Source organism: Botryllus schlosseri, chromosome 11 (genome assembly GCF_051294905.1).
Source record: "Botryllus schlosseri isolate E-star chromosome 11, Bs_hap1, whole genome shotgun sequence".
NCBI lineage: Eukaryota > Metazoa > Chordata > Ascidiacea > Stolidobranchia > Styelidae > Botryllus > Botryllus schlosseri.
In genome coordinates this window covers 3,117,274-3,141,294 of record NC_137246.1, presented here as the reverse complement: position 1 = coordinate 3,141,294, position 24,021 = coordinate 3,117,274, and the positions used below count along the sequence as shown (strand labels likewise).

Below are 24,021 nucleotides of genomic sequence, written 5' to 3'. Positions count from 1 at the left end.
AGTCATTGCACATTTTGACTCGAGTCAAGTCAAGTCATTCGATTTTCGAAGGTGACTCGAGTCAAGTCAAGTCACTCGATGTTTGGAGGTGACTCGAGTCAAGTCGAGTCAAGTCAAGTCAAGTCACGAGTCAAGTCACAATTCAAGTCTAGTTGCCTTTTTGAAGCATGAGGCATGATTACGTCATTGCATTTTGCTAGCTGTCTGAATTATAGATTTAGTGGTCATTGAGTCTGAACCAATGAACGAATATATAGTTAAATATACACGCAAGAAGGCGCTGTATCGCTCACATATACGTATCACTGCTGAACTACGGAAGTAATTGCACAGCCTCAGTTTATAGTTACCGGCCAAAATAGAGAATAGAGAAACGAATTGATAAGATGTACTACATGTAACATTACCCATTTACAAATTGATATGATACAAGATGAGGAGGCGCCAATGGTTGAGGAGAAGCTATATTCGAATTCGATTTCAATAAAACCAAGAGGTTTAGTTAAGGTAAGAACAGAGAATAGAAATAGACATTATTTTATTGAATTATTTTACTATACTAGTTTACGATAACGTAAGCTTGGATCACTTCATTTGCGGTCAATTTATGTGTGAGAGAACAATGGAGGCTCAGTAAAACGCACGATCATTGAATGATTGGTCGCTCTAACAGGTTACACCAGCATTTCGAGAACAATCCGACCATATGCAAGATACACTGAATTTTATCGACACCGATTACTTGATGACTTGAAATTGACTCGTGAATTTTGCTTCAATTCAGCGTCAATCAACAAACGCACACATTTCGCAATTGCAATCAGCGAAGTTTTTCGATGCGTGGTGTTCAATTAGCTTCCTTGTTACATTAGCTTCATTAGTTTTTCATTGCCTTGTTTCATTAGGTTTTCATTAGCTTTTGATTAGCTTACTTCTCATTACCTTAATTAGCTTTTCATTAGCTTACTTAGCTTTTCATTAGCTTACTTAGCTTTTCATTAGCTTAATTAGCTTCATTAGCTTACTTTTTCATTAGCTTAATTAGCTTTTCATTAGCTTACTTAGCTTTTCATTAGCTTAATTAGCTTCATTAGCTTTTCATTAGCTTACTTTTCATTAGCTTACTTTTTCATTAGCTTACTTAGCTTTTCATTAGCTTACTTAGCTTTTCATTAGCTTAATTAGCTTTTCCTTAGCTTAATTAGCTGCATTAGCTTTTCATTAGCTTGCATGTACAAAATAAAGGCACCCTCAGGGACTCTCTAATTGACAGCACTTCCGGACTCTTTGGCAAGCTTATCATATCGTCAACATGAACACCATCCTAGATCTCCTCTCCCGACCATCCGCCCAAATAGATGATCTGCTTTTCTAAAATCTAAATGATGTGCGCCCACATTCGTTTACAAAACCATTCTTACGCTAGCTAGCTTCGTGCGATAGTCTTCGTTATCGGAGCGCGAAACTGGAGGGTGTGTTGGTGTGTGCCTCCAAATTGGAATTCATTTCTGTCTATATTCGTTTCTCTTAAGAAGGCGTTGCCAGTGAGATTAATCGGGAAATGCAGCAATACAGCTTAAACACCGATATAATGAGAAAACAATTGACGCGACGAAAGCTACTCAATACTATGTCAAACTCAAAACCCATTCGTAACGATACTGATTCGAATACACGCTTTCTCGTTTGCAACCATCCATATGTTTTGTTTTCTACTTGATACATTCGTACTCCGAAATTGTCACACGAAGTCATTTACAGTGCTCCTTTCGTTATTATCGTGCAGTAGGCGATGCCATGCTATTGTCAAATATTGACGCATAACGAGATTTTGGGTGGCACAAATTCTGATTTTATTCGATTCGTTTGAACAGGGAACCTTCTATATTCCGATCAACTCGATTGCTGGATGTACTCGTATCGAGAACAACAATATCGAATATTAAAGTATTGGGCATTTGGTAGCCGGTGAATTTCGATTGATAAGATCGCGGCATGCGCACGGAAGTGGAATTAGTTCTAGCCCAGGGGTAGCCAACCAGCGGCCGTAGAAGGAAATTTGTGCAGCCGTCAACACGTAAGTCAATTAGTATGTGTTGGCGGCCATCGACATGCCAATTGAATTTATGAATTGACCGATGTAGCCTACTCCCAAAATGCTTCGCGAACATAAATCAGAAATGTACCAATGCCGCCAAAATCGCTGTTTTAATCTGCAACAATTGCCGCGATGCGACATGCGAGCTAATCAACGCGAAACCAGAAATCGCAAGAGACAACTTTATTGATTGGTTGCGCGATGTCGCGTTTGTAATCATCATTATTGTCTGCTTGTAACCTCATGTTCGAGAGTTGTCATATGTGTTAATTGCGAACTTGCCAGGCCAGTGCGTGGCGTATTTATTTACTCACACCACAGCGCATATATGCACGCGAATAACATTGATACAACTCCAAATTCTCAGTGACGTAAATTCTGATTTTTGTTCGGTGCATTCCGTCGGACAGACTAGTAGCGCAGTTATATTTTCGTACGATCGTACTCGTACCGTTTTAAGATTCCATTTAATAACTCGACTGCATGGTTTGATATTAATGATCACGGGGCCGGTATTAAAACGCCACACGAATAGTTTGACGCTGCACGTAAACCAGCGGCATGTAATAAAGTGCGTTTTAGTGCGACGATGACGTCATCGATATGGAACAATTATGACGTCACAAGACTTCGCCACCTCGTAAAAAAATAAGAGTCGGCGCCTATGGACTACTCCAATTTGTTTCGACACCTCCCTATCTTTTCATTGTATCGCAATTTTGTGGTGTTTTGAAACGATGGAAATATTGATAAAACTGATTGATTCCTAAATACTGAAGATGACTTGTGTGGCCGTTCGGTCGTATAGTCCTCGCTATCTGACTGAATGCGGCTATATTACTTCAGCTCGACTGGACCCAGAGACACATTGCAGATTCGACGGATATATTACAACGAAGACAGGCACAATAAACACATCAATACTTCCAAGACTTAACACAGTAACAACTCCACACAAAGATACTCCATGCCAACTCCATGCAAAACCCAATCAAAATCTTGATCAACTCCAATCACTTCCTCTTTTCCCCATCCCGCATGCTAACTTACGCATGACTGGTCTTGCAACCAGATGGTCCGGAGTCTTTATGGCTCCGGAACCGAGTGGTTACACATCCCCGTTCCCAAGTTGAGTGATCCAGTAGGAAAGATCACTCACAAGCGACAATAAGGAGCACAAATAATAAAAAAAATAATAAGTATAAAAATAGCAAGAATATGTACAAAGAAATATGATCATGCAAAACCAGTCACAACGTCCTACTATAGAGTATGAGTCACAGAGATGAGCATTGAGCATGGATTAGGATTAGGTTTTGAAAAAACAGGATTTGTGAAATTTTGTCGGATTTGGATTGGATTTGGATTAGACATTTTTTTCAGAACGGATTAGGATTTGGATTGGATTGAACTATTTTCTGGGAGATTGAAATGTCGTGTGGCGAATGGCGACAAACTTTATTCAGATCAGTTATTAATGTACTTATGGTTACTAAGTTATCTTGAATCAAGTGAATCGTTGGTTGTGAAAGAAAATTTTCGAATCCCTACATTACATAAATTAATATTTTTTCTGAATTTCCAGTTGGAATCGGATTAGGATTGGACATGGACTTGAATATGAAAAAGTTATGGATTAGGATTTGGATTTGAAGGTTCGGATTTGGATTGGATTAGGACATAGAAATTTCAAATCCGCTCATCTCTGATGAGTCATACTCTATAGTCCTACAACCGTCAGTAATACAAAATTTCCCAATATCCCTCAACGTCGTAAAGACAACCATCCCAATATCTTCAAAAGTTCACTCAAATGTCAACAATACGTAACAACAGACACAATCCACCAACAATTTAAAAGCAACCATTTGCCACAGACAGTTTCTCAGGCATATCACTACGGTGGATCAGAGATGAGCGGATTTGAAATTTTTATGTCCTAATCCAATCCAAATCCGAACCTTCAAATCCAAATCCTAATCCATAACTTTTTCATATTCAAGTCTATGTCCAATCCTAATCCGATTCCAACTCGAAATTCAGAAAAGATACTAAATTTATGCAATGGAGGGATTCGAAAATTTTCTTTCACAACTAACGATTCACTTGATTCAAGATAACTTAGTAACCATAGGTACATTAATAACTGATCTGAATAAAGTTTGTCGCCATTCGCCACACGACATTTCAATCTCCCAGAAAATAGGTAAATCCAATCCAAATCCTAATCCGTTCTGAAAAAAATGTCTAATCCAAATCCAATCCAAATCCGACAAAATTTCACAAATCCTGTTTTTTCAAAACCTAATCCTAATCCATGCTCATCTCTGCTGTGGATACACTCAGATATCATTGTGGATATACCACTGAGCTATATATACTCATTTACTCAGATATCGCAGATATCACCAAAAACCGCAGACAACGAGGTCATACAAAGGTCACGCTTCGTTTGAAGCAGTGTCTCCCAAACTTTTTTGAGCTACCGCTCCCCTGGACAACAAATGAAGTGTCACCGCCCCCCGACACCTCCCTCACCACGCCTGATCATAAAACGAAAGTTGTTCTGCATTTGATACAGCTAATAATGAGACGAATGAAGCTGGTGTATCATCAATCATCATTCTCGTCATATTGGGTTTGAGTTTTAGTAGGAACAATATCAGTCGAAAATCTCCAGCGTTTACTTCATGTAGGCCTACTGGCAAGTCGGTTTCTGATGTGAGTCAGGAGCTTGCTGGTCATGGCGCTGAGAACACGCTATATCAAATATGAGCGGCGAAGGGCAACGACGAAAAAGCCTACCCGATTCCTGTGAGAGTTTATTTTTTATTTAATTATGTATCCAGAACGATTGATTGGAGATATTGAACTTTTGGTTGAACTCAAAATTTTTCTACACTACAATTAGGGTTACCATATTTTGGGAATCTGAAAAGAGATAGCTTTTTCAAAATTTTCAGACAAACAATACTGGAGTAAAATCCGGAAAAATGGTAACTTTTTTCCGAGTTAGTGGCTGGCTCACTAAAAAAATGTCATTTTTTCTGGCTCAGGTCCCAAAAAATCCTCCAGACCGTTACTCAAGCGCTAATTTCCCATATCTCTGGTTAAATCACGTACATTTAACCAAGCTTTTCAAAAAAAAATAGGACAAATTCTTAAAGAGGACATTTAGGCGTCCTCCGAGGACACTTTCAAAAAACTCAAAAAAGAGGACGTATGGTAACCCTAACTACAATGTAATCAGCTGCTCAAACATTTCATGCCAGGAAACTACACAGAATGGATTGACTATCCGGTGAGAAATTTCTAATTGGACTCTATCCTGGAACCAAATCACCATCCTCGTGTCATTTTGTGAGATGATTGATTCATGTTTCTCGATCAACATCAGGTATTCGTGCTGGACCGGTAGCTCAGAGCAAGCTTGAGAATTGGAACAGTTGTTGTGTCGCAACATTCCGCTGAATTATCACTGACTTGTCACCGAATACGGACAGATGCCATGTTCACCTTTATCATTACTAACAACAGATATATTCTATACCCTTAAATTTTGAGAAATACGGCCGTCAAGTAGGAGTGATATGTCGTTTCTCGCAACCAGAACGCCGTGTCGAATGCCACGGTGACAGCGCTGTGGAAAATCCACGATCGTTTGAAACAGATAATAAAATCCCGCAAGACATCACGTTTTGCAGTCAGTAATAACTGCTCAAATATAGTTCGAAGTTCTTACAGTAGCATATGGCAAGCTTTTCGGGTATGCTGCCAACTGCTACATTAGTCTATTGATGAGCAGGAATAACATTGTCAAGTAACAATGGACTTTTCCGGTACAGCTGAATAAATAGACGGACAACTCTAAATTGCCCTTACTGAATCTCTTATGCATTTTTACTGCGAATCTAGCTGCTTTATTATTCAATCGTTTCAACACTATACGCAGCAGTTGCCTTCTAAACCTACACCGCCGGCATTTGCTCTCAGCGCCCTCCTACCGCCCAATTTTCTAGCCAGCGCCCCCCAATCGCCCATTTCATGGTCAGCGCCCCCTTCATGCTCGCGAACGCCCCCAAGGGGGCGCTGGCGCCCACTTTGGGAACCACTGGTTTAGAGCGCAGATATCACGTCTTAAGCATGTCTAGGTCGATTCAGTGCGCAGATATCAGGTCCGGACCATGCCTAGGGGAATTTTGTGCGCAGATATCAGCTCTGGAGCATGTCCGGACACAGACAGTGCGCAGATATCAGGTCTGGTCTTTTGCAACCAGATGGTTCGGAGTCATTATGGCCCCGGAACCGAGCGGTTACACTTGAATCAAATTTTGTATTGACTCGAAACTCGCACGGCAAAAACATGCGTTTCATTGTAACACCGAAGAATAGTGAAGTTCCACATTGGTATATCGGTTATCAGTACTCGTACACAGGACCGAAAAAAGATGAATATTTCTAGTTCATGACTGAATTTTGTCAATAATAGCCTATTGTATAATAGACACTTACGTGACCTTTGACACGAACCAATCAGGTAGCAGCAGGATGTAAACAAAGAACGAGGCCGGGCAATCTCACTATGAGCGCTTACGGAAAAGGGTTGAAAAATGAAGGTTTTTTGCAAAATTACATTGAATTGGGAATAGCTGGCTTTGGTGAATGGTAATAACGTAGAGCTAGTATGTATTTGCAGTGTTCTAACCTACAATAAACATGAATGGTGACAAGCACTCATCAGCATGGTATGTCCAAATGAATGGATTTCTGACAACTTTTCGGATGAAGCAACTATTGCTGTATTATCCTTAGTCGTACACAATGGGATTGTCGTACCGAAAGCATGTATTAGATTAGTCTTGAGTCAGGATATGTGGGGTATTCATTATGTGGGCTTGGCGTTATAAGCGTTCTATTTATGAAATCGTATAGTACAGTCTACAGTCTGCATCATTATCTAGCAAATTACTGTTACACTGGACACTTGTCTGCATATTCAATGATCATATTGATATGATGTATGTTAGGCAACATGATCCGTTTCCAGCTGAAATCGTCATTTTTTGTTCTAGCTCATGTATTGAATCAATCAGGACAAATGCCGGATAACCACTGCGCTAATAGCCTGTGTAACTTGGAGATGGCTACCCAGACCGTTCCTGGTGTGCGCTTGTACCTTTCCCAGAGCCAATAACATGCATGGAAGAATGTAAAATCTGGATAAAGGCATGTGGACTTCCTTGTAGTCATCTGAATTCTCATTTTATTAATAAAATGACTTATCTATTATTGAACTAAAAATATGGAATCGTGACATAATTTAGATGAAACAATTCTGTGTTTCAGAATGAGTCTAATCTGAAATGCAGTCACACTTGATGCCACAATCGACTTGGAGTGTGTCTCGTTTTATTCCAATCCAGTTTTGTTGCTTGATGGTGTGTAATGGATTGAAACTGTTGAGAGCAATATATTCAATAATGAGATGAATAGTTGAAATTGGTAGCGCTGATACGTTGCATGAGTCGGACGAGTACGCCTTGATAGGTGCCTGCACAAGCGCACAGCAGTGTTGCTCTGTTAAATAAACATATTATATATTTTGTGCAGGCTTGATGGATATCTTATATGAAGCTGCAGAAAGAGGAATTTGATGGATAAAACGCAAGAAAATCAAATTTCTGGAAGAAGTAAAAGCACAAAACAGGAAACCCGTCCAGGAAAATTACAAATTGACGGACAATTATTGCTAGTGAAGTTTAGTTCTCAGAGGAGCATCATAATGTCAAAAGATGCGGAGAAGCTGAAATTTTATGCTAGACTACATTAAATTCTTTCTGAATTGCTTATCATACTGACGTCAAATTTATAGTATTGCTGTAAGCATAGTATTAAACCATTGGGTCAACCGTATATAACTGCTTCGTTAGATTTCGATTTGGCCATGTAGATATGTGGTTCTTAAAAAGGCACCATTTGCATTCATTCATGATTTCTCAAAACTAGAATGATTATTGACTGTCAATAAATCACATACAACTTTGAAAGGATTGATGGATTGTGGTGCACTTACTTTCGTGCAGGAACTGTTCACAGGGACCATTTCAGATCGAAATATTAGTGAAATATGTGGATTCGACAAGAAATGTGAGACAATGATGGAGTTCAGCTATGGTGAACCAGGAAATGCTATCATGGCAGAAAAGGGATTCACCATTGAGTCTGAAATCAAGAAATTGAATCCAGATTTAAATATTCATGCACATGATTTGGCACACCGTCAAATGCCAGAGCCAGACTGTTCCACAACAAGAAAGATGGCGAGACAACGTATTCATATTGAACAGCTGATCGGAAGAATCAAGGAGTATAAAATTTTGTCTGGTATCATACTATGCAGCATTGTGTATCAACTAACCAAATATGGACTAATTGCTTACTCTTATTCAAGATTGAAAATTAAAAATGACCGACGCAACATATTCGGCAATCGTGCAAATTCAGTTCCATTGTGAATATCGTGATGCCTAATAGCATGCTACGGATCGTAATTGCGCGGTGCCATGGTCAATGTGTACCAATAGTGCATGTCTATTCATACTATACTCCAGTGGTGTGCATTGAAGCTTATTTAGAGGCCCAATTTGTTGAATGAACAATTCTCCAGGTGAAAATGTACTAGGATTATTTGTGTTTGGTGGAATGTTATAAAACTGAAGACACCAGATACACCAAAATCTACCTTGAGGCAGGAGTTGATCGGTTGCGAGTACGGTCGAGAAATTGATTGTCAATCACGATCGAGCTCGCTGAGACTGATGCAAATCACAATGTACTCCTTGTAGCTTCAGGTCCTGGATTGTCTTAATCAATGCATATATGCATGAGAGCATATATCAGAACCTAATGTGAAAAAATTAATCATGGTTACAACATTTATTGCAGGAATTTCTGAAAAAAAAATGTCTTTTGCTTTACTTACCCTGTCTTACAAGTGCAAGACGAATTAATAATAGATTTTCTGAGAATGTGTATTTCCATTGAGTATATCTCACTTTTCCGCAAGTTGCGATAACATTGGCTGTTCACTAGAATATTGCTTCCACAAAGAGTGGATTGTCTCCTCAATCTTTGTCTCTAAGTCGTGTACGTAGCGCTCCATGAAATATTTCGTAGCTTTCTCCGCGGTGCTAGAAGAAGATGCTGTTCCACTCAAATCCAGAAATTCGATGGAATCTCCATAGCTTTGAAGTTTCATAATCAATACACCAAAATTGTGATGTGTGGCAGCAGCTGTATTTTATAGCATATGTTTCTGAACATGAGATATGCTTGAAAATTACGCTCGAGACCGGCAGCCTATGAAATCGTCAAAATATGCATTACAATAATCCTATAGTATAGTATACAACAATCATCGCTTAATCCGAAAAGTTGTCAAAAAACCATGCATTTGGACACAGCACGCTGATGCGTACTTACCACCATTCATGTTCATCCTAGACTAAAAGCTGCAACTACATACTAGCTCTACGCTATTACTATTTATTAAGGCCAGTCATCGCCAATTCAACGTAAATTTGCTTAAAACCTTCATTTTTCAACCATTTCCCATAAGAGCTCATAGTAAGCTTGCCCGGCCTTGTTCTTTGTTTACATTCTGCTGCAAGGTCACGTAAGTGTCTATTGCCCACGTGATCAGATTTACCGGTCAAGGCGGTGTCTTCGGAGGCAGGGCACGTCGATGATATACTATTACGTGATATGCAAGGCATTCACATTTTGTCTTGAAAGTAGGATTTTAGCAGGATATTTCCATTGAAGTAAGAAAAATTAGCATGATTTCGGCAAGAATTTTCCGGACTCTGAGCTTCGAATTGCCGGCCGGAGCCGGATGGATTCGGATTTCGAAATTTTTCAAAATCTGAATTCGTCCGTCTGCATCCAGCAATTTGAGATGAAGAGCCCTGCTATTTCACATAGTTCGATGGGAAATCTAGATCTAATCCGAATTTCAGCTCAGTGATCGAGCCTGGCAATGTATACCATTGAACGCGAAATTCGGCTCCGGCTCCAGCTCCGGAGTCATGGTGTTGTCTGGTCACGTTTGTTGATTGTAAACCCCCAAGTGCTTTCCCTCGGGGAAAAAAAATTGTACTAAAATAGCATTCCTCGAACCGATTGCGAAATATATTTACAGAGGGTCAGTAAAGTATATATAAGGAAAGACAGAATTTACTCAAAACTTCGCTAATAATGAGATCACCAATTAACAAGAAATTTATAACCACGTTACCGCGATATACTTTTTCCTCCGTTGATTGCCTGATTGGAATCGCTGGCCTTTTTGCCTGATATATCAGGTGAGCAGCGATGATCTTCCAAGTTGAAGTAATTTAATAAAAAATAAAATATAGTGTGAGCACAGGACACCGATTCCATACAGGGTTGATTGGAATTTTCCTGGTGGGACAAATGCCGAGAGAGACGAGAACTGTTTGGCAGTTCGTATTACACAGCGAAATCTCTCGCAAGGAAGCAACTGAACTGAACTGCTGAACTGGACAACGTTTAGAGGACTCGAGAAGGGCGCGGTGCATTGCTATATGTTGCACATGCACACCCACACGGGCGCAAGGCCACATGTACATATCTTCGTCTATATACTCTATACAGTCAACCTCAGTCCCATCATAACTACAAACCAATATACACTTGAATCGAGTTACAGTAGTATACGCTGAGGTTTTAAATTTCCGCATTTGTATATTTGATACTTTTGGCATTCTGCAACGCGACGTAAATATATTTTCAGCACGATAGTAGCACGAAATGTGCGGGGGTTTTTCAAGTTCTTCAATGTCTATAGGCAATCACTTGAAACCTCCAGCAACTATTTTCTTCACATTACTCTGCACTACGTGAGTAGCATAACTTCAAGAGACTATCTCGACTCTTATCATTAAACATTGATTTAATACAATATGACATGATCATGATATGAATATATAAATGACAATTAGCGCCGTATTTGGACATTGGTAACATAGTCGATTGAGTCATTGTCCACATTTGACCACACCCAAGTGCCGGCATCAATTTTAACGTCTATCAGTGTTGAACGCATATGCTTTACTTTTCTTCAGTTTCCGACATTTAGACACTTTTCCGCAAATTCAAATTTTCATTTTGTGTAAATATTCTGCTATTATCATGACAATGTATGCCGAAATAGTGAAAATTCATTTCTGCCTTTCCACATCTTTCGCCGTTTTAGTGTTTTAGGAATCACAGTCTGTCAGTGTTTTTATTTTTTGCCCGTGTCCTTGTCCGTACTTCGAAGAATGCTTTCTGTCATTTCTGCTTGTCGTCGTTTTAAGGATGAACACGTACCCCAAATCATGAACATCGCCTGAATATTTTCCAAATTCATCCTAGTGTTGCTAACGTTTTAGAATCGTGCATTTGAGATACCTGCGGAACACAACTCCTCTATGCTGAAGAATTCATATTCCTTTCATCGACAGATCTGGCCTTCCTCTTTATATAATAGGATATTTTGAAATTTTAACGATAATTGGCACTATTTTAAGAAATTTTTTACAAATGAACTATGATTTAATATGGACTGAATGGGATTCAAAGTCCAACTTTTTGCAAATTCATTGAATCTAATCTGGAAAAAAACTATGTAGGCCTATCTATAACTCTAACACTAATTCACTTTGGAAAAATTGAAAATTTTCTAGTTATGCAATCTTTCTGACGTCAGATACCTATGTCATTCACGGCCTCTCATGTCAATTGAAGTATTGATCACAAATATGCGAGACATGAATCGTGCCATGAAGCTGAAAATCGTAGCGCTATTTCGAACCACTTATTCACTAGTACACGCTGTAAAATATTCTAACTTTTTCAAGGAATTTGTTGCAGACTTCTGGAGAATTTGACTTGGAGTGAAGTTTTGTGTGTGTGTCCCGCTTACAAGCATTGTCGGGTATGGCTAAACAATGTAAACATAGCATATCTGCAAGTGGTAGCCTTCATAATAAACCGTTGTGTATTTCTGTCCATGAGTTGCAGCCTATCTGCTTACTGCTAATAGCTGATCAATCTTTCGATGTGCTACTACCATACGCCACAGCATCCTGCGTTAGTAGTTTCCTCATCTGTTGGCAATGATGTAGAATCATTTCAATTAGCCTACAAAGCCGTGAATTTCAAGGTTGCAAATGTAGCCATAGTATTAAGTTGCATGATTGCAAAGAACTGATTTAATGTTCAAAATGTATTTTGATTTGTGTTGATTTTGAGGAAAATGGGCCTCCTAGATAATAGCTACTCAGCCAAACGGCAATTTGTAGCAAAATCCGGGTACATCTACCGAATAAGGTCGGGAACCACTGATTTACTGCACCAGTGGTTTTCAATCTTTTTACGGTAACAACCACTGCCAACCTTTTCTGAATTTGGTACTAAGCTTGTTACCAGTACAAAAGGTATCATATGCCCCCAGACTTACTCATACCTGCTCGCAGCCGATTTGGAGGAGCTGATTTTCAAAGCTGAACGACCCCCCCAGATTAAAAAACCACTACATTATTGATACAAATCAATCACAGTACTTAGTTACTACCAAAGCTTTGCAGCAGTTGCAAATGTTTGATTGCTCCAGCTCCAGAGCTCATTGATACCGCTTGTCTCACTCTGTCTCGCGTCAAAAACGGAGGTTTGATGATGAAGCTGGATTTGAAATATCTAGCGTTTAAAAATAAGCACAAACAATACAACTGATGAGCACAAAACAACAATTCCCAATTTTGTTAAGGGTTGCTGTTAAGTTATGTGAAATCAGTAGTAGTAGTAGTAGGATAGTACAGCATCTAGTGCACCGGTTCTTGTTAACCTTTATTCCTGCAAGGCCTCCTTTCCAAAATTGCCTAGGTTTGGTGCCCCCTCCTCATATTTCAAGTACGATAGTGAAATCGAGTGTCAAGAGTTCGAAGTCCAGTCAGTCTTTCTGTGTTGGGACTTCACTATTGGAAATAGCTTGAATCGCTCCCGAGGACCACTTGACTAATTTATGCTGTGCTTGTATGTGCTATATTCGGGATCAAATCAAGGTTGTTATAACAACCATCGGGTACGGGGTCACATTAGATTCAGTCCTCCACCCAGTCATCATCTTCAACATGAATGTATTCCAAACAAAGCAAGTGATATTATAAAATGTTAATGTGAGATTGCGGGTCGCATCACTAAACAATAGCATCCTTTATGATATAGTCTGAAGATTAATTTTGTTGCTCTCAATGCTCAATGCTACAATGGATGCTGTATTGAAAGCTATATTCAAGTTCTGTACCATGAACCAGCTATTCAAATACAAATATATTTAGTTCCTCGTTTTGAATAAAAAGCTTCAAAGCATCTTTAATATACAAAGCACTCTCACTCATAAGTGGTACAATGCCTCTTCAATTTCGGCACGCTGTTCGCTGCGGGATAAAATACTCAACTTGAAAAATTATGTGAAAAATAACCTTGGCTGGCATGACGTGAGTATTTTAACAAGGATTTGGTGACCTAAAAGAAGGCTACGCACAATTAATTTACATGAATTATAATAAACCACTGAATACATGGAGACCTGTCGCAAACACTGTCGATGCGCCACAAAAAATATCGAGATTTGACAGATTTGGTCGAATGTTAATTTGCAATGAGAACTCAGGGATTGGTAAAGGGTTTGCCATACCGTCATTATTTCTAAGATTTCTCCCTATTTTGAAAGGCCAGGTCTTGAAAAACTCAACTGTCCTTATTTCTATGAAATGTCCTTATTTTCGACTTGCGTCCTTATTTTGTCTTTGTTTACAACAACCACAGAACTTTGATCGTTTTCCTCTGGTATCTGTGTTGCATAATATTCTAAAATTATAGTTTTGTGACGAGATTTTATGACATCAGAAATGAAAATAACTCCCATGGCATACACACCACGTGATTTGACTTCTAAGTGGTGAGATCGTAATGTCCTAAACGACGTGGACACAGCGAGATTGAACGGCTCACTGCATTTCAATTACATCATACAACTTTTCATTTGGCCAAAGGCAATTTTACGGCCATTTTGACCGGCTTGCTGAGCGTTAACTTTATTAAAATGGATAATATTGGAAAGCTGCTGCTATGTACTGATTACGAATATATAAATTTTACTCTGCTCATGGCCCTGGAACCTCCCATAATAATCCTCGAATTTTTCATTGTGACACTACAATTCTGTCTGGCAAAACGAGAGTGCAGCTCAAGAGAAAAAGCCAGACAGCGTCATTACTTCACAAATCCAAACTCACTCCTATTGCAAAATTCGAGGCTGCTTTTTAAGGGGGTTCAGGGCCATACGCAGAATAAAATTTGAATTTTTTGTAAATTCATCGCTTGACATGCCGCTCAGTAATGGCCGTAAAATTGAAATGTCAGTAAACTCCCACCTACAAGTTAAGGTAAACCCGACCTCTAGGTAAACCAGACCTCAGCTGTCGTGAGATCCATGAAGCACTTTCTAATAACAAGTTGCTGGAGCAGATTGATCAAAGTCCCAATATGGCATCATCTGTTTTTTTTTTTTGTGAGGCTACCAGTGTTAGCGCACTGAAGCTACTGTAAAAACTACAACAGCACGTTCTCCGTATCATAGCCAGGGCCCGAAAGGGTTCGGGATGTGTGTCCAACAAATCACTGTTTATGTATCGGTGCCACTGCCCCGAAAACTTCAATACCTTCTTTACCTCGGCATCAAAGGTGCATAAGTATGACACACGCGCGTCCACATCGTCGAACTACCATATGGTATACAAAAAAGATGAAGAAAAAACCATTGCTCTATCAAATATGCTGAACCTGATTTGTGGAACAGTATCTCGACTGTTATCCGCAAGTCATCGAGCATGTCCTTTCCACAGTCAAGTCAAATACAAACAATTTCTACTGATCGAATCCTAGTCAGCCCTCTAGTTTACCGGACCTCGACCTGGCATATCGATATCGCCTTCTGACACTCGTCCCTTTTTTGTTTCCTGTCCTCTTATATTATCTTTTGTTTTTCATTCAGTGTGCATGCCTTTTTACATCGCCTTACCAGGTGGGTGTCTGATTTCAAAGACTACTCCGAGTCGTTCTGACACCTTCCTATCTTTCATTGTATCGCAGTCTTGTGGTGTATAAAATGATGAAAGTTGTAGCAATAAAATGAATTGAATTGAATGTGATATGCCACGGCTCGTATAAATACAAACATAGTATGTACAAAAACGCTTTTTAATGCCAATCTAATCTTTCGACTGTTCTTATTTTTGGGTCCATGTCGATGGCAACCCTGGATATATAGAACTGATGTTCTACTATATAATCATATGTCCTTACTGCACCCTCTACTGCAGCGGTGGCCAACCTGCAACCTTCGACATGCAAATTGAATTTACGAATTGACTACCGAATATTTGAGAGATTTTAATTAATCTTATAATTTTCTTTGCGCTGGACGCGATTCAATTGTTGATTTTAGTATAGTAGCTCCCGTTGCAACCTGACCCCCACAGTACGGATGTGAACAGCAGAGGAAAATGATGTGCCCCATGCAGAAATATAACTTGGAATCGTGACTAATAACAATCAGACCACCACAGATGCATTATCCTTCATAACCCGCTCTCTACCTGTCGATATGATCACATGGGTTGAGAAATAAGGTGGAGTGAAAAAAAGAAAAATTTGAATTTCAAAAAGTGCCTTTGATATTTGGTCCCAAATCTTAAATGAATTACTTCTATCATGATTTCAGGTTTCTGCACCCTCTAGTGGCCGTGCAATTTTACCAAACGAGCCGAAAATAGCTAATTTTGCCATATCTAGATAACCGCTCATGCTAGAAAGCTAATATTGGGCTTGAAAGCTGCGGAAGCAACATGTTTCTATCTCACTTCCATAGAACTTTGTCTTGAAAATATACAGAAAAAAAGTTACGAGCAAATTATTGATTTTTAGACTGCCATTATAATGTAGGTTGGTTTTACTTAGTTTGCAATGCTAATTTGCATGTTACATTTTGTTACATTGCTGTTTTAACAACTAAATCTTGTTTGGTGGACCAATGAGTTGATTTTTATACCAACCTAGCATAATTTTGATCAGTAGAGAGAATGATTGAACTTTCATCATATTACATCATCACAAACCTTTATGTCATGATCTTGGGGGAATAGGTATCTTCCGTTTAATTCTACAACAAGCGATAGGCTTAGATTGTTCAAACTGTGAGTCAGTTACAGTAAATCAGCTATATAATTTATATATACCTAATACCTCATACCTGTATGTTTTGTGGAAAATGATGATTTTCCGTAACACTCGAGACATTGTTAACTGTTTTATATATTATACATATTGTGCAAGCTTCTGTACTCGTCTTTGGAATATTCTGGAACTTTGATAGTCAACCTCAAGTCTGACAGTAGGAGTGTTGATAACTCATTTTAAAAGTGTTCTGGTGTATCGTGGAGTTGATCATATAATTATCTGGTATATCTGCGTTATAACTGACTCCTCCTTGGGCACTGTGTAGTGTCATAGGCCACTCGCTGAATGAACAGAACAGGTTGCTGTAATATACTTTGCTATGTGTTTGAATTGAACTGATATTGTCTAGTATAAGTACAGATTCAGAATTTCATCCTGTTCTACTTATAGCAGATTGTGGTTTATCATATGTACAAGTACTACAAGTAATTGACATAATGTTAACAAGAAAAACATCCAATCTGCTGTTGCTTGCAAGAAGTTGCACTGTGGAGAAACTTTTCGAAGTGTTGATGGTTTTCCGTCTTGAATACTCCCAACTAAAGGACACGTGAATGAGAGTATGCTCAACTTTGATCACTTTAGTTGTGATCAAACAACTGTCTTTAGTTGGAAGTATTCCAGAAGAAAACCATCAGCACTTGGAAAAGTTTCTCCACAGTGCAACTTCTTGCAAGCAACAGCAGACTTGGATCTTTATCCTGATAACAATATGTCAATTACTTGTAGTACTTGTACATATGATAAACCACAATCTGCTATAAGTAGAACATTATGAAACTCTGAATCTGTACTTATACTAGACAATGTAAGTTCAATTCACAGACATAGCAAAGTATATTACAGAGACCTTTTCATACAGGCAGCAGCCTATGATACTACACATGGAGGAGTCAGTTTTAACACCAGTATACCAGAGTATTATATGATGAACTCCAAAACAGACAGAAACCAGAACACTTTCAAGATGAGTTATCATCACTTCTACTGGGAGACTTGAGGTTGACTATGAAAGTTCCAGAATATTCCAAAGATGAGTACAGCAGCTTGAACAATATGTATAATATATAAAACAGTTTAAAAATGTCTCAAGTGATATGAATATCATCATTTTCAACAAAACATACATCAATATATAAATTATATAGCTGATTTACTGCAACTGATTCACTTTTTGAACAATCTTAGCCTAACGTTTGTTGTAGAGTTGAACAGGAAGATAGCCTTTTCACCAACTTCATATCATAAAGGCTTGTGATCATGAAATATGATGAAAGTTCAATCATTCTCTCTACTGACCAAAATTATGCTAGGTTGGTATGAAAATCAACTCATTAGTCCACCAAACAAGATTTAGTTGTTAAAACAGCAATGTAACAAATTGTAACATGCAAATTGGCATTGCAAACTAGGTAAAACCAACAAACATTTTAATGGCAGTCTAAAAATCAATAATTTGCTCGTAACTTTTTTTCTGTACATTTTCAAGACAAAGTTCTATGGAAGTGAGATAGAAACATGTTGCTTCCGCAGCTTTCAAGCCCAATATTAGCTTTCTAGCATGAGCGGTTATCTAGATATGGCAAAATTAGCTATTTTCGGCTCGTTTGGTAAAATTGCACGGCCACTAGAGGGTGCAAGAACCTGAAATCATGATAGAAATAATTCATTTGAGATTTGGGACAAAATATCAAAGGCACTTTTTGAAATTCAAATTGTTCTTTTTTTCACTCCGCCCTATTGAGAAAGGACAAAAGTAACACATGCAACTATAATGATATTAGTGACGAAATTAATCGTGGAACTGAAAATTTTTCACGCTTTGCCCGATCATAACGAATTCCAGTATCTGTTCATGAATATGCCCCGTAATGCGGTCATAGGCTAAGCGACTCGTTGAAATGCCGCAGTGACCAGCACAAAGGTTGGTCACCCCTGCCCTACTGCGACACCATTTATTCTTCACATTTTTCTTAACATTTATAGATTTAGTTTTCGCTAATTGTGAAAGATCACTGATGGCAGCCAAAAGATAATACCTGCCGAATATGGTAAGCATATTTCAAGACTAAATCGTTTTTCATTCGGTCATAATTAGGGCTGGGTAAAACCGAGTACATGAGAGATTTGATTCTGAATGGAGTATTAGACTTCTAGTCGAATATTCGAACCGGATATTCATTTTGACATCAGTATGGTATGAATGATGTGGCAAGGTAAAAGATGTGCCTTTTAAGCGACCACAAAGAATATAATTACAGTTCTACATAACCAATTAAAGAATGGTTATCATATTTTAGACCCTAAAAAGAGGTCTTTTTTCAAAAATTATGAAAGCTCCAGCATCGGACAAGAAAACCAGTGATTCTGAAAATTCGAGCCACGAGTCATTGCACATATTGACTCGAGTCAAGTCGATCGATTTTCAAAGGTGACTTGAGTCAAGTCAAGTCACTCGATTTTTGGAGGTGACTCAAGTCAAGTTGAGTCAAGTCACATTTCAAGTCAAGTTGCCTTTTCCGAAGTATGTAGGGGGCATGATTACATCATTGCAATTTGCTAGTTGTCTGAAATACAGTTAGAGTGGTCATTGATTCCGATCGAACCGATGAACGAATATAGGGTTAAATATAAACGCAAGAAGGCGCTCTATCGCTCGCATATACACGTAGAACTTTAACTACGTATAGCCTCAGTTTATAGTTACCAGTCAGAATAGAGAAAGGAATTGATAAGATGCAATACATTACCCATTTACAAATAGATATGATACCCTTCGTGCCTGCGCCAATGATTGAGGGCTATATAATAGGGTTACCATACGTCCTCCTTTCAAAGGATTTGTCTTCCTTTTTCGGGTTTTTGAAAATGTCCTCCGAGGACGCTTGAATGTCCTAACTTTTGGCAAATCGTCCTCAAATACAGCTTTTAGATCTAACATCGTGGACAGATTCTAATGCTAACGCTAAATAGGAAATTCGTGGTTCCAACGAAAGTGACGATTTTTTTTCCGAATTTGACTCCGCAATTCTGAGTCTGACAATTTTGAAAAAGTGTTCTCCTTTCCCGATTCCAAAATATGGTAACTCTACTAAATAAAGTATATTCGGCTTCAATTTCAATAAAACGATAGGTTTGGTTAAGGTAAGAACAGAGAACAGCATTAGACATTTTGCTATTCTATTACTTTGCTGCTAGAGTTACGACAACGTAAGCTGTAAGCTTCGATCACTTCGTTTGCGCTCAATTTATTTGTGAGAGAACAATAGAAACCCAGTGAAATGCACGATCATTGAATGATTGGTCGCTCTCACGGGTTGCACAAGCGATATGACCATCATAAGTTTACTGCCATCCACAGTGGATAATAGCATCAAAACCCTAATTCTCGAAGATGAATTAGCTCTTTGGAGCAAGGAGCATACAATTTCAGTACTCAAAAACTAATCTCTCACTACCCGATTCAGATTCGAGTACTCGAATAATTGTGCTCAGCATTAGTCATAATTCATCCACCTTCATTCAGGATCCGCCTGCAGGCCGATATGCACAAGCGACAAATAACGATGACACTCCTCCGGCATCCTCTACCCATTCTTCGCTCGATGAGTTCTCTCAATTTAAGGTTACAACAACAGATATGGTGACCTCGTAATTTGTTATCCTCCACGTGATATGATGTTCGTCTTAGGCACAAACCGAGTACCAAATTCTCATTCTACAACGCCTAGTTCAAGAAATGAGGAACACGAGTCGGGTTATCAAGGAACAGCTTGAAGCGTCGGCTCGGGAGAGCGAAAACGCAAAATCGTCAATGAAAATGATAGAAACACGATTGGCACAATTGCAGGTATGAGGATTCTGTATCTAGTTCAGACTTGTGCAAACTGCCGGAGCGCACAACAGAACACCGGTATCATAGTAAGTCGTAATGTTACCAAATTATTAGTTACTCTATCGGTACTGGTACTTGAAAATAGGGTAAGAAACTATCAAGGGTGAAGGAAATTATAATATTATGAACACGAGGCATTCGATATCACCCTTGAAGCAGAGTTGAAAAAAATTGAACTCAAAACAGAACAGTGAACAAAATAACTTGGACTCGGACTTGAGTTAGTGGTGAATTGAAACGACTCAACTGGAGTCGAGTCAAAACTGTAAAAGCAGGATTGACTTATGACTCGGAACCCTGTGATGACCCTGTGTCGGAAACGCATGTTACGATTTCTGTTACAGAAAGTAGTAGCGATGCAGACAGATAACGGGACAAAGTTGAAAAGGGAAGTCGAACAGAAGGGGGCGGAACAGAAAAACATGGTCGAAGCGCTTCAGAAAGATATTGTCGAAACAAAAGAGTTGATTACAAGCATGGAAACCGCAATCACCGAGCTTCGCAATAGCAGAGGATCTAGCGGTGGTGGTGGTGGTGGCGGGGGAGCCGCCAACGCTCTGATTCCAGGTGCTGTAGCTGCACTTATATGAGTTTATACGGCCTCGAAGTATAACGTGTCAGCTATCCAGTATAAGTAACATACACAGTTAGGGTTGTTCAAAAATAACTTTATTCTACAAAATTCCCTGGCTATTCGATAAAATTGTAAGAATTCCAACCTGTAGAAGTGAGCTATTAGTGCTGAAAAATTCAAATACGTAAAAAAAAAATTATTTTTCAAATTTTACCTGCAACCCCATGAAATTGTCGAATTGTTTTTGAACAGCTTTCATATTTATATTTTTATGCTTGCTGCTGTCACATAAATAGTGCTTCAAAGCCTATTTTCTTTGCTTGGAAAGGCTCTGCACATTTCCAGACGTTCGAACAGCTTCGTGGAGTTGCAGAACTTTGTTCTGCAATTGTATAGTATGTTCATATTGAAATGAATCCGAATATTTTCGGCTGACAATCGTCAGGGGTAATTGTCAGCAACTAGTAGAGAATTCAAAAGATCATCGTATATCAACAACCGTATCACAAATTATGACATCACCGGCATGAAATGTCGAATACAAGAATACACACTTTCATTTGTGTGCCTTGGAGTCGACTGTTATCAAAATGCATCAGCCAAGGCTTTGTCAACAAAAGGAGTTTGTGCACCATCTAAAAATAGTACATTGTCCGCTCTCTTACTCAAAATATGACATCATATTTTGGGTTACGATTGTTAATAGACGATGTACTATTTCTTAATGGCACACTGACTCTTTGCGAGATATATAGTAAGCCTTGTATAAAGGCTTGTAAACTAGTCTTTGCATTCTTCTCATTTTGTTTCAATTGTATTATAATGAAAAAATATTTGTGGTTTACACTTTTTGAATTAGCATACCGGTACTGCTAATTTTGTAGCTATTTCTTGTAATTAGTCTAACCCGACGACGTAGACCAACCTTTTTGGTATTCATGGCCGCATTGCGATTAGTCATGTAGGCTACGGCCGCATTCCAGGACATAGTTGCAATGGAATAACTGTACACCAAATAACCGTGTTAATCTGTTTATGTCCATTTCCGGCGAACTCCAGACTAATCTACTTTTTCTTATCGTCTTAATATAAGCATCGAAATCGCTAGTGGTCATGTAGTGAATAGCTACTGAGCATTTCGTCATCAATATTTGCAGTTTCACATATTCCTATCAAATATCCTTTCTCAGCCCGTGTGATGAGATTCACCAGTAGAGTTGATGAAGAGGTGTTTTCAAAATTTTAGGGCAAGTTATTAATGATGATGGATCGTTGGGTGGGCCAATTGCTATTAGTCACTTTGTTTCAAGCTGTTATTTCTTGATCTCCCATCAGGATTGACGGTATAATAGTAAGATATCGGAATATCCCAAACATACCAGAAACAAATTCCAAGTTGGTGTTTCCATATGGGGTGCATCTGTGCATCATTTTCCTCTACTAATTGCAGCTGTACTTTGAGGCTCGGATTGCGGAGTGGAGGTCGCTACTATATTGAAATTGAAAAATGAAGTCACATTGAATCGGGTAGTGGGAAGAAAATTTCAAGATCAATTAAATCTCTCAAAGATTGATTAATCTAAAAAATTCGGAAGTCAATCGTAAATTCAATTTTCATGTTGACGGCCGCCAACACATTCTAATTGAATTACGTGTCCATAGCCGCACAAATTTTCTTCTACGAACCCAGGTTGCCCACCCCTGGTCTAACCCAAGAGGAGTAATGAAAAGCGAAATGGCCGGTATTAGTCGAGTGCCTGCTTCAAACCTCGATATATGATGCTATCTCATCTACCACTAGTGAGAACTTACCGATGTGTACAATTTGCCGGAAACTTGGTAAATGAAAGACGCCAAACCTGTTGAGAGATCAATCCTATTTAAACAAAATCAGCTTGTACGTGCATATGTAATTCCGTGTTAATCAAATATTGGATTTGCTCGGATAACCTGATATTCTTATCGGGACGAAGGTAGTCACCACGTTCTTTTTAATCGGTTTTTATGTATCGGTGTGCTTATGCTAGTATAACTTTCTTCTAACACAACATACCATTATAATGGGGGATTGAGTGTTCATCCAGATCCAGTTTCTGGTATACTATTTCTATGGCCTATGTGAGTTCACTTAGGTTAGTCGCCTGATAACCTATCAGTTCTTGACATGAGTTAACAGGCTATGGTATCAAATTCTAGCTGATAGAAGATATGCATTTCCGTCTCTTATTTCTCATATCACATCAACCAAGTAAAAAATGCAGTTGGTGAATTCCATAAGAGAGAATCACATTGTTTATACCATCTGAATCACCACATTCCAGCCAGATGTGTCTTGGCGCCTAGTCAATCTTGTATTGGATGCTTTATCCTTCTAGTTATATTAAAGAACACTTATCATTTCTCATATTTATTTTACTGCTCTGGGTGGGTATTTTGTCATGCGTGAAGCAACAGATATTTGGTCGTTAAAATACCTTTTAAATTACTCATACAAAATGTAATTTTTGTCATAAGTTTTATACTATCTATGATTTCTACTTTGGTCTGCACCCGAGTGTTTAGTAACACAGCTCTCGTTCCATTTTCAAAATTGTCATTTGATCTTTCAGAGAATCTCACACAAATGTTTGAAGCTTTGGAGCGACAGTTAGGAATGTACGATGTTCGAATTGCAGAAATGGATCTTAGGTTTCAGGTACGTCTGTGTGAGACTTGCCATTACGTAACATAAACTGTGATTAGACAACTCTGTCTTCAATTGATATTCTAAAATATTGTTCCATCCCTTTAAATATACTTTGAGATTTGAACTAGATGATGTCATATACATTTTTAGAACCTTACAGTCTTGGGATCAAAGTCTCTTTCTGAACGTCGCTCACACTGATAATAAAGTGAAAGGAGTTGCACAATGTGATAAGATGGTTTCCTGAAATCCAATGTCTTGGAATGTTTGGCAGTAGTTTCATTGCAAAGATGCTTTTATAGATTCCTGAAATATAAATATCACCTTGGATACTGCACCATCTTCAAATAATCGCTAAATGTTGATTGATGCAGTTTAAATACAACTACAACTAGAACTACCGT

General features: G+C 38.6%; 1 protein-coding gene and 2 long non-coding RNA genes across 5 annotated transcripts in view; 2 read left to right on the top strand and 1 right to left on the bottom strand.

Annotated features, from left to right (window-relative positions):
• Positions 1-7,184: 7,184 nt before the first annotated feature.
• On the top strand, positions 7,185-18,445 carry LOC145449841 (uncharacterized). 3 transcript variants are annotated; one of them, XR_013918359.1, is made up of 3 exons: positions 7,185-7,324; positions 7,709-10,461; positions 10,545-18,445. It is a non-coding gene; the product is annotated as an uncharacterized LOC145449841 (long non-coding RNA). The 3 variants fall into 3 exon arrangements; XR_013918358.1 differs by having other exon boundaries at positions 10,516-18,445; XR_013918360.1 differs by having other exon boundaries at positions 7,709-15,860; positions 18,220-18,445.
• LOC145449845 (uncharacterized) lies at positions 7,491-9,217 on the bottom strand. Its single transcript, XR_013918365.1, has 3 exons — positions 9,081-9,217; positions 8,841-9,001; positions 7,491-7,675 (listed from the first exon to the last, which is right to left on the bottom strand). It is a non-coding gene; the product is annotated as an uncharacterized LOC145449845 (long non-coding RNA).
• Positions 18,441-24,021, top strand: part of LOC145449827 (TNF receptor-associated factor 3-like) — a 19,575-nt gene continuing 13,994 nt past the window's right edge. Inside the window, exons 1-5 of the mRNA XM_080328265.1 lie at positions 18,441-18,513; positions 19,989-20,087; positions 20,154-20,312; positions 20,702-20,924; positions 23,541-23,626. Of these exons, the coding sequence (XP_080184391.1) occupies positions 18,511-18,513; positions 19,989-20,087; positions 20,154-20,312; positions 20,702-20,924; positions 23,541-23,626 (570 nt within the window). The 5' untranslated portion in view covers positions 18,441-18,510. The remainder of the gene's footprint in view (positions 18,514-19,988; positions 20,088-20,153; positions 20,313-20,701; positions 20,925-23,540; positions 23,627-24,021) is intronic.